Source organism: Rhinoderma darwinii, chromosome 5 (assembly GCF_050947455.1).
Source record: "Rhinoderma darwinii isolate aRhiDar2 chromosome 5, aRhiDar2.hap1, whole genome shotgun sequence".
NCBI classification, from domain to species: Eukaryota; Metazoa; Chordata; class Amphibia; order Anura; family Rhinodermatidae; genus Rhinoderma; species Rhinoderma darwinii.
Genome location: NC_134691.1, coordinates 55,208,299 through 55,223,733, shown reverse-complemented (window position 1 = coordinate 55,223,733; position 15,435 = coordinate 55,208,299). Strand labels below are relative to the sequence as shown.

At 42.2% G+C, this 15,435-nt stretch overlaps 1 protein-coding gene across 1 annotated transcript in view; it reads left to right on the top strand.

The window, feature by feature from the left end:
* Window positions 1-15,435, top strand: part of NECAB1 (N-terminal EF-hand calcium binding protein 1) — a 218,528-nt gene that overhangs the window by 81,085 nt on the left and 122,008 nt on the right. The window contains exon 5 of the mRNA XM_075826018.1: window positions 4,156-4,253. Coding sequence (XP_075682133.1) covers window positions 4,156-4,253 — 98 coding nt within the window. The remainder of the gene's footprint in view (window positions 1-4,155; window positions 4,254-15,435) is intronic.

Below are 15,435 nucleotides of genomic sequence, written 5' to 3'. Positions count from 1 at the left end.
CATTTTGCGGATGTCTTCAGCAAGAGGGAGGCTGAGACGCTGGCCCCACATCGGACTTATGACTGCCCCATTGAACTGGTTCCAAATGCTTCTCTTCCCCGTGGACGTGTATATCCTCTCTCCTTGCCAGAGACTCAATCTATGTCGGCCTATATCAAGGAGAATTTGGAGAGGGGTTTCATACGAAAGTCTTCCTCCCCGGCCGGGGCCGGGTTTTTCTTAGTTAAAAAGAATGTTGGATCTCTTTGACCCTGCATTGACTACCATGGTCTCAATCAGATCACGTCAAGAACAAATATCCATTGCCACTTATATCCGAACTGTTTGACCATAATTGAGGAGACAGGATTTTTTCAAAATTAGACTAGCGTGGGGTTTATAACTTGATCCGAATCCGTCAAGGTGACGAGTGGAAGACGGCGCTCAACACCAGAGATGGGCACTACGAATACCTGGGGATGCCCTTCAGACTGTGTAACACACCCGCGGTCTTCCAGGAGTTCGTGAATATCTTCTGAGACCTCCTCTATGTCTGTGTTGTAGTCTATCTCGATGATATTTTGATTTTCTCTCCAGATCCGACGACTCATCGGAGGCATGTCTGTCAAGTTCTACTGCGATTTAAGGGAGAATCATCTATATGCCAAGCTGGAGAAGTGCGTCAAGCTGGATCCTGAGAAAGTAAAGTCCGTTCTGGAATGGCCACGTCCTCAAGGTCTCAGGTCCATACAGTGTTTTTTTGGGATTCGCCAATTTCTATCGGCAGTTTATCCCAAACTTCTCATCGCTGATGGCTCCCATCTCTACCTTTATGGGGAATACAAGTATTTACTAAAACCGACATATCAGGAGAGCTAATAGTTCTTTTTTTAAAGGGATTTTTAGAGGCTACGAAAAAAAAATAAAAGTATCTTTATGTGTCTAAATGCACACCAGATGATGCCACCATAGCTCAGAAGTAGTACGTTTTCATTTTAATTATGTTGCCCAGCTCTGTGCTGTTCTGTTACTTTCATTTTGCTAGGGCTTATTGTGGGTGGAATTACCATATAAAGTACTACAGTTCACATCATTCCTATCCCCTTTCACAGACATTGCCTATATTTACATCTGTCTGCATGCCCCTCTATTACAAGGTGTCAAGTATTTCTGTAATTAATCACTGTCTGCTATTGAGAAACAGCTCTGCTGTTCTGCTGCTATACTCTGCACTATCTGCTGCCCAGCATGTGAAACACTATCCTTCCAGAGACAGGGAAGGAGGGTGGAGAGCAGGAAGCAGTAGAGATAAGAGGCATGTGTTGTGTGACATCCTGTACTACACGGAGGGGGGAGAGGGGAAATAATCATGCGTTCAGTGTACAGAAAGTCACCAGATTCTCAAATGCCTATCTCCTATTGCATGTGATCGGCGCTGCAATGTAGATAACAGTAACGTTTTGTTTTTTTTAAAAACTTTCATTTTTGGCCAAGTTATGAGTTATTTTATATATATATATATATATATATATATATATACAGTCCAGAGTAGATGAACACAGCACTCCAATGCTATAACAAATCAGGCCATGTGCTCGTTACCTGGGGGTGAATCAATTCCCCAAAATCCAATAGAGAAAAATGTAGAGCACAGTAACGGCACCAGGACTTCAAGGTAGATGAAAGCAAAAGCAACAGGTTCCTGTTGAACCGAAACGTTGCTGTGTTGAAGTGAAATAAATCCACTTTTGCTTTCATCTACCTTGAAGTCCTGGTGCCGTTACTGTGCTCTACATTTTTCTCTATATATATATATATATATATATATATATATATATATATATATATATATATATATATATGCAAATGAGGTTTTACATGGAAAACTTGGCGTGCTTTTTTTTTCGTATGTCCAACTGGGCGTGTATTGTGTTTTTAACTGGGCGTGTTTACTTGTTTTACTGACTGGGCGTTTTGAATAGAAGTGTATGATGCTGACGAATCAGTGACCAATCAGCATCATGCACTCCTCTCCATTCATTTACACAGCAGCATCACGTTCTTACTAGAACGATGTGCAGCCACATACACAAGTGTTCTGATAATGAATATACATGACCTCCAGCCTGGACGTCATGTGTATTCAGAATCCTGACACTTCTGAATTTTTTCTGTGAGATTCCAGCAAGCCACGCGTAATCTCGCGAGATTACGAGGTAAACGAGATTTCGTTTCCCTTGCTTGAAATCTCACAGAAAAGATTCAGAAGTGTCAGGATTCTGAATACACATGACGTCCAGGCTGGAGGTCATGTGTATTCATTATCAGGACACTCGTGTATGTGGCTGCACATCGTTCTAGTAAGAACGTGATGCTGCTGTGTAAATGAATGGAGAGGAGTGCATGATGCTGATTGGTCACTGATTCATCAGCATCATACACTTCTATTCACAACGCCCAGTTAGTAAAACAAGTAAACACGCCCAGATAAAAACACAATACACGCCCAGTTGGACATACGAAAAAAAACACGCCCAGTTGTCCATTTAAAACCTCATTTGCATATATACAAAATAGCTCATAACTTGGCCAAAAATGAACGTTTTTAAAAAAAAACAAAACGTTACTGTTATCTACATTAAAGCGCCGATCACATGCAATAGGAGATAGGGATTTGAGAATCTGTTGACAGAGCCTCTTTAAGACTATATTAATCACAATCCTCTTCAGGGACATAGTTTGGATGTGCTAGGCCCCAGAGCAAAGTCTATTCCTAGGCCTTTCACCTAACCACCAATGACTTCATATGCCGCATTAGACATTGGAGATGGGCTGTGTAAGCCTGTGGCTGGGAAAGTACTGGAGAGGGTATATTTGTCCCCTGGCTGGTTAGGATGGGTGAGATGAGGAATCCGGGAAAGTTGGGTTTCTCAGCAAAACTTGTTATTGTTTTCCAGGCCTGGATTTCTGTGGAACGGCTGGTAGGATTGGTAGGGGGACTTGCCATTTCCTCCCCGCTCCAGTGTGGGGTTTGTTCTATCCCAAATTAGTACAGGTGTGCTTGTTGCTGGGCTATTTAGGGCTGCAGTGAATGCAGTTTGGTGTCAGAGCCTGGAAAGCCACAGAAGCCTACTGCAGGACACCTGTTCCCCTGTGTATTGTACTATTAACCTTACTTAGCCTATAGGTGAGGAAACCTGTGTTTATTTATAGCCCGGACGGGCAGGAATTAATTTTGGTTTTGTTGGCATGTGTTATTTGCTGAAAGTGCCTACACTGTTTATTTTGACTAAAAATAGAGCCAAGTCGATCTTTTTAACTGGATTGTCTTTGGAAGTGTCATTGCCATCCCCGCCACCACACGTACAAATCCTGACAGCTTCTAGTTACCATTGACATAAGATACCGTATTAATGAGTACTGTCTAAATCACTGGGATCTGCTGACAAAAATCTCTAAAACTTGCCAAATATATATGGCTGCATTTCCTTTTGTCACTGGAATAATTTCAATATCTCTGTAAGTAAATAAGACTCTAATTACCAAAAATAATCTACTAATATGTGGGCAATTTTATGTTTTGGGTGAAAATCCTATCTTAACAGGAAAAGTGATGAAATGTATTTGAACTTTAATTCAGATGGCAACACGTTGTTAGCCTCTTGATGCAAGCAGTAATGTTCCCATTCCCCATCAGCAAGCAAACATCTTGCAAACAGTTAGGAATTGAAATGCAAATGGGCCATTTTTTGGGCATAAAATACATACGTGACAGAAAGTGTCGGACTTGGGATTCTTGGGTCCATCAGAGGAAATGATTTTGAGGGCCCACCCTTCATCTATACAAGACATGTAACGTTCACTTTTAATTGCATTGTAAACTTTGTTGTTATCATTTCACGCACAGGATATATCATTGATAAAGTGTAATAGGTCATGTATCAACCCATAAGAAATAGACAGAAGTGACAAGTGATTGGCTCCAGTCACCTCCAACTGGGGTCATCTTCTAGACTTTTGATGCCTCTTATTGAGTCAGATCCTCACCCCACACAGGACCTTCTGGCAACCGTGTTGGGCAGTCCACTCATAACGTTAGCCATTAGGTGGTGTTACCAAGAGAAGCATGTCTAATATATAAATGTTTGCTTATATCATCCTTTCTCACTTTTGCAGATTATTTCTCTCAGCACTTGGGAGAATATGAAAGTGTCCTCGCAGCACTGGAAGACCTGAACCTCTCAATATTAAAGGCTATGGACAAAACAAAACAAGTAAGAAAATCGTATATAACTATAAATACATAAGGGAATTGAAATATTTTTTCTAGGTATGTGCTGAAAACTGTTGAGTAGGCAATTTACTGTAATAAAAGTCAGAGTAACATTCTGTTATTACCTAGTACGCTGAGATTCCTAATAGTTTGTTTCATATGAATTTCACAACTTTTCTTCTAAATTGAAGTTCCATCTCTCTACTGGTTCTCCACAATATAAAAAGTGCATTTTATAATCCTATTAAATCTAGCGTCTAATACGTCAGATTAAAGGGGTTGTCCAGTTTCAGCAAATTATCGTTATTTTTTTGAACATCATAACATTTTCCAATATACATTCGGTATGAATTCTTCACGGCTTTCAACATCCCTGCCTGTTATTCAATAGGAACATTCATTGTTTACTTCTATTGGATAAAATTCTGTCCATGGACATGTGATGGACACACAGGTGCACTGCTCGTTACAGTATGTGTATTAGAGCTGTGTATTCTAACGATCCCAGCAACTACTCCACTTTTCTTTTGCACCAGTTTTGATAAATTCCCCCACTGACTTCTGTGGGGAAGCATGAGAATTCTCTGTGAAATGTTCAGGAGGGGGGAGTTATTTTGCCTGCCACTGCCTGTTGACCCTGCCCCCAGTGTACACAGCACTAGCTGAAAAGTCATCTCATTAAGCGTTAGCCCATTGTAAGCACTCAGTGGCCAGTGTTAAAACGGAAGGAGTTTGGAAAAATATGTAAAGTGTTATGAAAGATTAAGCAAAAATCCACCAAAATATTTAAAACAAAATGTTTAAAACAAAAGCAATAGGTTATTTTCTGACAATAGATTCTCTTTAAATGGTTTGGCAAGTTCTTAGAGGTTACCCCATTAGGGCATATGAACATCATAGAGGGGGTTACCACGCTTGGGACCCTTCTATGAACGAGGACAGAAAGCTGCTAACAAGAGTTAACGGAGAGCTGCTCTGGTAGACTCAGGCTGTCAATGTATGAGGGGAAATGAGCAGCCACAGCAACGTCAGCTGTTTACTGGTGGTCTTGCAAGCTGAAAACATGTCGATCAGCTTGTCGTTACTGCAGCTCTCATATTAATAGGGTTGTCTGTGATAAGACAACCTATTTTAAAAGAAAAAAAAAATTGGCAATCATCTTTAACCCCTTTCCAACATCCTCTGTATATGTGTCAGCTGAGAACTCAGATTGCAGCCTTTTAACCACATAAATGCTGCAGTCAATGCCACATCTAAGCCGTAAGCAGGTGCCCTCCTCTGTCATTGCATCGGCTCCCCCTGTGACGCGACCACATGGCGCCAATGGTTTATTATAACAGCCGGGATCCTAATGAAGGCCTCTAGGTCTGCCATCTTGGTCCTCTTAGTGAGCCCTGCCAGAAACCAGAAAGAAGCCGAAAGCAGGAATCTCTCAAAGGATTCTGAAGCACATATTGACTTTATTTCCAGCTTACCTTGTGAAAGTGGAATATTCCTAGAAAATTTCTACAATATAATTTCCTGAAAATTGTAGCTTTGCCTGCCTTCTGCCGACATCAGTAATCATACATTATAAAGTAATATCAGGTATGACTACTTTTTGCTTTGTGAATATTAGGTAAATCCTAAAATTGTCAATTCGGTTGTTTCTACTTTTTGCAATAAAATCAGGTTTTATTCTTCAATTCACATTCTTCATTGTTTAAAATGAATTGCAACGTATTCATTTAAATGTGTTCAGTTTGCAACTAAAAATAACCCAGCTTGCCATGTTCTTGGAGAAGTCTTATAATTACAAAGTACGTTGGATCCAGTTCTGCAAAGTAATTCAGATGTTAATTATAGAGAAGGAGTCTCTGCAGAGCTGATAACCTGATACAGCAAATATCCTGCTGGCTGGGAGTAAGATAATAAGACTTCTTAATAATAAAACTGCTTGTCTTAAATGAGAAAATAGCAACCAAATGTCTTGTACTCGACCCTTCCAGCAGCTTTACATAATCTTCGAGCGGATAGAACAGTACATTTCATGTCTAGGAGATGGCTGCCACTCCGTTCAAATTAACTTTGCCAACATCTTTATTTTTCTTGAAAACTGTCTCCAGTTTTTCAGTTTTGTTGGAGAGTTCTAGTGACAGGACATAAAGAAATATACAGTTTTATTCAGAAGTTTGGGCACCCTCTAGTTCTGTTACTTTTTGTCACGATTTAGGGGTATGTGGACCAACTAGGCTGCTCTGCCGTAGCGGAGAGTTAGCTGAAAAACTCAGTCTTTGCACAAAGTCTATGGTAGGAGTGTAGCACACAGGTACCTGGGATGGTCCGGATGGCGGCAAGGGCTCTGGCACAGATGGGGCTGGAGGTGGTGGGTTGCGCCAGACGTGCCATATGGTATCCAGAATGACAGGCAACAGCCAACGTGGAGTATTCCATCAGGCGAGGCAAGGTGCGGATCAGGTAATATACAGGCCCGCAACAAGGCACAGCATGGAATACAGGATATGGGAGGCAGGACAAGGATACACTGGGAGTAGGAAAACACTAAGGGACCATTTGCAATACAGACATGGGAAAACGACAACAACGCTCAGGCAGGGAGTGGAAGGGCGGAGCCCTTCTTCTAGTCCAGGATGGGCTGGGGTTGGTTAGGGAACTTTAAACATGTGCGTGCACTGGCCCTTTAAGGCCCACCCACACTCGGGCACCTTACTAGTGAGAGCACGGACGTCCTGCCACCCATTCTTGTCGTCTCCTAGGAGGGAGACACCGGCAGGTAGACAAGGGAATGTGGTCGCCGGCATCGCCGGGTAAGGAACGGCAGCGGTCCACAACCGTGGCCGTGATACTTTCGTATGTAAAAAGAGGTTAAAAAGGTTTTCCCATCCCAGGTCATGTCATAAATGTTTGACGGGGGTGTGGGGGGGTCCAACAGTTTACTAAGCTCCTTCCATAACTCTCTTATACTTGAATTAAGGAGTCGGACATATGGACAGCTACCTCTCCTTTCAGACATTGTCTATATGCAGCCGCTGCCATCTTCCTTGCTTGGCAAAACAGAGGTCAGGGGACTCCCATTTTTCCAACTGTTATAATATCTAAGAAGGGAAAAATCCCTTTTAGATTGAAGCTGGCGATGAGCGGTTATTGCTGAGGGAAGCTGAAGTTGGCCATACATTTTCCGTGCAGTGGGCACTGCTGGCGAAGTGTAGTATTAGATGTAATACAAGAATGGGCTGGGTTTGTGAACCATCCATTATGGCTAAAAGTGGGGGTTGCTGAGCAGGGGACCCCTTCTATGATGTGTGTAATAAGGCAATCCCTTTAATATGATCTCTGTGGGGCTCAAACAAATTTTACCTATTTCTAGAAGTTGTAGTGCACCATTAATGTTATATTTGTTGAATTTATCATAGTGGAAAATTAAACTTAAAATTTGTCATATGCAAAGGTCTAGGCACCCTGTAAGTCACAGCCTTCTAGTATTTCTTATAATGAACTAACTTCCCTTATATTCTCACTTTAGGATTTTTTTTCCCACTCTTCCTTGCAGAACATTTCTAGTTCAGAAATATCCTATATGTGTCTTGCATGAACAGTCTGTTTTAAGATCTGGACACAGATTTTCAATAATATTAAAGTTCTCGGACTGTAAAATCCATGCCAAAACCCTTGACGGGTTATCTGGTTATGGGGCGGTTTTTCATACTGATGATCTATCCACAGGATAGGTCATCAGTATATGATCGGTGGGTTTCCGACACCAGGACCCCGCACCGATTAGCTGTTCTTGCTGCCACCAAGCACCAGATGTCTTGCAGTGGTTGGTGCCTGAAGCAGATGCTCCAACCACTGTGGATAGGTCATTTGTATGAAAAACTGCCCTGTGACCGGACAACCCCTTTAATCATTTCTTGAAGTAGTTCAATGTTGATTTGATGTAAATTTTGGAGCATTGCCTTCTTTCAATCGCATCTCGCATGCTTAACAGTTGGCAGGATGTTCTTCTCTAGAAATTCTTCATCTTATTCTCCAAATATGCCTTTTGTGATTGTAGCATGAGTTCAATCTTTATTTCATAGATTCCAGAATTATTTTCTTTTCATGCAGATCAGAAATGTTTCTTGGTCTTCTCGACTTCAACAGATCCTCTTTAATGTTTCATTTCTTAATGACATTTCAGAGAGTGGAAGCATTTAGATATCTTTTTATAGCCTGCTCCTCGTTTGTGAGAGTCAATTATCTTTATTTTCAGATCTTAAGTAAATTGCTGAGATGAGCTGATGGCATTTCAGTGTAAGCGCAACCCTTGAAGCTGTGTTCACATGTTGCGATCAAATCTTGACTTTTGGCGTGATTTCTGCAAAATCACTGCAACTGCAAAACCACACCATTATGCCATGATTTTGCAAAAAATGTGGAAATAAATTGCAACCATGTGAACATTTTTTACACCTGGTCAACCGTCCAAATGTGCACATGCCAAATGTTATGTTTTATTTAGGGCATATGGATGTCATAGGGAAGCCTTGAGATGCTAACAGAGGCTCTGGTAGATTTGAGCCATCCATGTAATACCTTCATATGTGATGGTTATTCTAATGCTATCTATAAATACACTACCGTTTAAAAGTTTAGGGTCACTTAGAAATTTCCTTATTTTTGAAAGAAAAGCACAGTTTTTTTCAATGAAGATAACATTAAATTAATCAGAAATACACTCTATACATTGTTACTGTGCTAAATGACTATTCTAGATGCAAACGTCTGGTTTTTAATGCAAAGGTGTATAGAGGCCCATTTCCAGCAACCATCACTCCAGTGTTCTAATGGTACATTGTGTTTGCTAACTGTGTTAGAAGGCTAATGGATGATTAGAAAACACTTGAAAACCCTTGTGCAATTATGTTAGCACCACTGTAAACAGTTTTGCTCTTTAGAGGAGCTATAAAACTGACCTTCCTTTGAGCTAGTTGAGAATCTGGAGCATTACATTTGTGGGTTCGATTAAACTCTCAAAATGGCTAGAAAAAGAGAGCTTTCATGTGAAACTCGACAGTCTATTCTTGTTCTTAGAAATGAAGGCTATTCCATGCGAGAAATTGCCAAGAAACTGAAGATTTCCTACAACGGTGTGTACTACTCCCTTCAGAGGACAGCACAAACAGGCTCTAACCAGAGTAGAAAGAGAAGTGGGAGGCCCCGCTGCACAACTGAGCAACAAGACAAGTACATTAGAGTCTCTAGTTTGAGAAGTAGACGCCTCACAGGTCCTCAACTGGCAGCTTCATTAAATAGTACCCGCAAAACGCAAGTGTCAACGTCTACTGTGAAGAGGCGACTCCGGGATGCTGGCCTTCAGGGCAGAGTGGCAAATCAAAAGCCATATCTGAGACTGGCTAATAAAAGGAAAAGATTAATATGGGCAAAAGCACACAGACATGGGACAGAGGAAGATTGGAAAAAAAGTGTTATGGACAGACGAATCGAAGTTTGAGGTGTTTGGATCACACAGAAGAACATTTGTGAGACGCAGAACAACTGAAAAGATGCTGGAAGAGTGCCTGACGCCATCTGTCAAGCATGGTGGAGGTAATGTGATGGTCTGGGGTTGCTTTGGTGCTGGTAATGTGGGAGATTTGTACAAGGTAAAAGGGATTTTGAATAAGGAAGGCTATCACTCCATTTTGCCACGCCATGCCATACCCTGTGGACAGCGCTTGATTGGAGCCAATTTCATCCTACAACAGGACAATGACCCAAAGCACACCTGCAAATTATGCAAGAACTATTTAGGGAAGAAGCAGGCAGCTGGTATTCTATCTGTAATGGAGTGGCCAGTGCAGTCACCAGATCTCAACCCCATAGAGCTGTTGTGGGAGCAGCTTGACCGTATGGTACGCAAGAAGTGCCCATCAAGCCAATCCAACTTGTGGGAGGGGCTTCTGGAAGCATGGGGTGAAATTTCTCCCGATTTACCTCAGCAAATTAACAGCTAGAATGCCAAAGGTCTGCAATGCTGTAATTGCTGCAAATGGAGTATTCTTTGACGAAAACAAAGTTTGAAGGAGAAAATTATTATTTCAAATCATTATTTCTAACCTTGTCAATGTCTTGACTATATTTTCTAGTAATTTTGCAACTCATTTGATAAATATAAGTGTGAGTTTTCATGGAAAACACAAAATTGTCTGGGTGACCCCAAACTTTTGAACGGTAGTGTAAATGCACAAGTTTTCTTAGTATTATAGGAGCTAGCAAAGGGGGTATTTATTTATTTATACAGGGGATGGAGGGGATCATATTAACACTCTGTATAGGTTTTTATTGTGACATGTTATAGGGGAAGCTGGAAGAAACGGTTCTAAGATCTACTCATTGCAGGGTCCTGCAATGAATAGATCTTAGAACCAGTTTTCCAGCTTCCCCCATAACATGACACAATAAAAACCTATATAAACCCTCTGTTCACACTATCATAATAGCTTCCATTATTACCATGACCGTTTTAACAGATCTGTTGTGTAACAGATTCTAATGGATCCCATTAACTTATATTTGTCACGATCCATGGGTATGTGGACCCACTAGGCCACACCGCTGTAGCGGAGTAGCAGCTGGCCAAACAACAGTTTATAATGTCTCTGCAAAGTCCTAGCACGAGAGTACCTGTAATAGTCCAGACAGTAGCAGAGGCTTAGGCACAGATGGAACTTGAAGGTAGATGACGCCAAATGTGGCGGATGATATCAGACGTGGCAGATGACACCCGACATGGTGTATAACAGCAGGCGTGACAGATGGAACAACATGACTCCAACACTAGAAGAGGCACAGGAATAAATACAGCACGGGATACAGGATACAAGATATAGGTAGCAGGGCACGGGAACACTGGGAACAGGATACGACTAAGGGACCATTTGCTAAGACTAACATGGGAATACACAACAGTGCTCAGGCAAGGAGTGAAAGGGCAGGGCCCTTTTTATAGTCCAGGGCGATCTGGGAATAATTAATTAATTACATGTGGGCGCGCTGGCCCTTCAAGGCCAGGAACGAGCGAGCGTGCACCCTAGGGGTTACTGCAGGCCAGAGACGTCGGCAGGAGGAGATAGGTCTGCGGTCGCGGTGGTCAGCAGGTAAGGAGAAGCGGCGGTATGCAACTGCGGCCTTTACAATAATGGGTCCCATAGGTTTATTTTTTTAACAGGAAAGTATTGTGCAGCAAACTACCCTATTTGGACTGTCAAAAGGCAATGGAAACCTGATGGATCGAACCCTAACTGCAGTATGAACAAAGCCTATGTGATATACACACATATGGGTGATCCAATGTATCTTCCAGTGAGTGAAGGAGGGAAAGAGCTGCTATCAATATGTAGGTTCTAAAAAGCTTTATCAGAGCTCATGAGCTTAGTACAGGTGGAAAGTGGAAAAGAAAAGGGACTGCAGGATAAGCAAGTTGGCCACCAGGAACAGGACAACGAACGAAGATTTGATAGGTTGTCGTGATACGACAGTCGCAGAAATCTATCAAGTTTGGATCTCTTGCGACTGTCGTGTAGCGGTCACAGTTACCTGGGGGTCGCAATGCAGCCACTTTCAGTTTTATTACTGCAATTCAGCCAGTGCAAAACTGCGATGATACAGCAATCTATGCCCGTGCAACCTGTGTTGTGGCTAAAGTCGCCATGTAGCCCTAGCCTTATACTCACCAAGAATGGCAGCAAGGTCAAATGGAGTCTTGGCAGTAACACCAGCGACATTAAGTTAAAATCACTGAACAGCCAATACTTACTCATACAAGGGCAGGTACAAACACCAATTCCCAACAGAATGCAGACATACCACAATGCTACATAGAGGGAGATTGCCCAGGTGCAATATACTGATGAACAGACACTCTCACGCCTACTATTCATGAGGGGGCGGCTGCTTAGTATAATCATTGCATGCAGATATAGCTTCTATAAGTGTACCAGTCACACGGTTACATGTAGTGCACCATGCTGGCATATAGCCTATCAGTTACGCCCATACTATTAGATCAGGTGGGCTGCCCAGCACCTTCTGAGTGTACCACACAAAGTACTGACACACTATTCGCCCCCAACATTGCAGGCCTGGCTGCATCCTGAAAATATATCCATGATAAATGATAAATATCCATGATAAACATGACACCAGCAGCGTGCACCTATTGAAGAGCGACATGGCGCGAGTGCCGCAAGGATGCAAGAGAAGAATGCTGGAGCGCAAAGTGTTGAGTTACCGCATGATCAGCGCTATGTGTGACAATAGGGACTCTTACAAATGGCCTAATCTGAAAGGGCATGTCTTAAGAACAAGTACCCTATAAAAACAAAGATCCGAATGGTCATTTACAGTCGATACAGACATAGCTCTCCAAGACTCATGGGAATACAATTACTTAATATAAATATTTTGACAACTACTAGTTAAAGCTACAAAATACTATGTTGAGAAGACTATTAATGCATTGAGCCGCTGGATTGCTATTGAACCCATTATTAAAGCTCATGCAATCCTTTTGTGTGTCTGTTCTTTTCATTCTGTGCTCTAGTACAATTATTTTAGAGCCAATAGTTTGAAGTATTTGTTATAGAAAGAAAAGCCACAATGACAACAACTCTCAGATGTATATTTGTTAGAAGAGGTATTCTAAGAAATGACAATCAACATAACAAGGCAAACTGTTTTCTGGGGGGGTGGAGATTCAATTCTTCAAGGGAAGAATAAAAATTTTACAAAGAAAATCATACAATGCAGGTGAAGGGAAAAATAAGGAGCAGCATGCTGGTTCAAAGAGGGAAGGAAAAACAGATGAAGCAGAAACTTTATAATCTACATTGTGTATATAGAGTGTTTAGTACAAGATGATTTTTAGGACACTATATTAACTTCAATGGGAAATCAACTTAAAGAGGCTCTGTCACAAGATTTTGCAACCCCTATCTGCTATTGCAGCAGATAGGCGCTGCAATGTAGATTACAGTAACGTTTTTATTTAAAAAAAAACGAGCATTTTTGGCCAAGTTATGACCATTTTCGTATTTATGCAAATGAGGCTTGCAAAAGTCCAAGTGGGTGTGTTTAAAAGTAAAAGTCCAACTGGGCGTGTATTATGTGCGTACATCGGGGCGTGTTTACTACTTTTACTAGCTGGGCGTTGTGTATAGAAGTATCATCCACTTCTCTTCAGAACGCCCAGCTTCTGGCAGTGCAGACACAGCCGTGTTCTCCAGAGATCACGCTGTGTCGTCACTCACAGGTCCTGCATCGTGTCAGACGAGCGAGGACACATCGGCACCAGAGGCTACAGATGATTCTGCAGCAGCATCGGCGTTTGCAGGTAAGTCGATGTAGTTACTTACCTGCAAATGCTGATGCTGCTGCAGAATCAACTGTAGCCTCTGGTGCCTACACGATGCAGGACCTGTGAGTGACGTCACAGATCTGCACTGCCAGAAGCTGGGCGTTCTGAAGAGAAGTGGATGATACTTCTCATCAGAGCGCCCAGCTAGTAAAAGTAGTAAACACGCCCCGATGTACGCACATAATACACGCCCAGTTGTACTTTTACTTTTCAACACGCCCAGTTGTACTTTTGCAAGCCTCATTTGCATAAATACGAAAATGGTCATAACTTGGCCAAAAATGCTCGTTTTTTAAAAATAAAAACGTTACTGTAATCTACATTGCAGCGCCTATCTGCTGCAATAGCAGATAGGGGTTGCAAAATCTGGTGACAGAGCCTCTTTAAAGGGGAACTACCAGGAGTGTTGCATAAAAGGCTCCTTTATGTACACGAAAAAAAAATAAGTTTACTTATTTTCTGGAATAACCGTCCAAGACAATACAGGCAGAACCCCCATTTTTGTGTCCCTGTGAAAACACTTCGTGCCTGCTTCTTAGAAGCTATGAGCTACGTAAGTGGGAAATGCACCTTACAATATATTTTGTCATAGCGACATACAGTATATGGACAAAAGTATTGGGACACTCCTCTTTCATTGAATTCAGGTGTTTCATTCAGTCCCATTTCCACAGGTGTATAAAATCCAGCACCTAGCCATGCAGTCGGTTTTACAAACATTTGTGAAATAATCGGTTGTTCTAAAGTGCTCACTGAATTCCAGCATGGTACATTAATAGGATGCCAACATTGTAACAAGTCAGTGCATTAGAATGATTCCCTCCTATTTATTTCTACAATGAACTGTGAGTGGTATTATTGCAAAGTGGAAGCGTTTAGGACCCACAGCAACTTAGCCACGAAGTGCAGACCACGTAAAGTTACAGAGCAGGGTCGCCGAGTACTGAGACACATAGTGCATAAAAGTCACCAACACCCTGCTGACTCCAAACTCTTCTGGCATTAACATCCGCACAAAAACTGTGCCACGAAAGCTTAATTTCATAGGTTTCCAGGACTGAGCAGCTACATACTCAACCCCTTCCCGACATCCGCCGTATATAGATATATATATATATATATATATATACATATACGGAGCTGTCGAGCAGAGCTTCCCGTTACAACTGGCACCCTGATGTAACGGACAAGACCGGAGCTAGCCTCCGATCAGGCCGAATAACCCCTCAGATGCTGCATTCAATAGAGATCGCAGAATGTGAGTGTTACGTCCACGGTCGCTTACTGCAGACTCCGATCATCCTGCAGACGTCTTCCTCCCCAGAATTGCCAGCACATGCAGTCGTCCTGTCCTGCAGTGACCACTAGTGTGCGCGCTCAAGCTCATTCCCGACCTTAATGGGCCAGAGCACACACATGTTTTAGATTGACTGATTGCTCCCATGATCACCCTGGACTATAAGAAGGTCCCTGCCCCTTCCTTAATTGCCTGAGCTTTGTTGTGTTACCTGTGTTAGTCTTTGCAAATGGCCCCTTAGTGTTTTCCAGTTCCCAGTGTTCCTGTTCCTGCTACCTGTATCCTGTATCTTGTGCTACCTTGTTCCCATGCCATAGAGAGTTGGAGTCGTGTTGTGTCGTATACTACAACTGCTGTATTTCAACACGCCTGGTATCTGCCTGCTGCCATCCGAGCTTGCCATCGCTACTCTCTGTATTGCCACAGATACCCTTATTCGAACTATTGACTTTGCCTTGGTATCCTGTTTGGCCAGCTGCTATCCCGCTA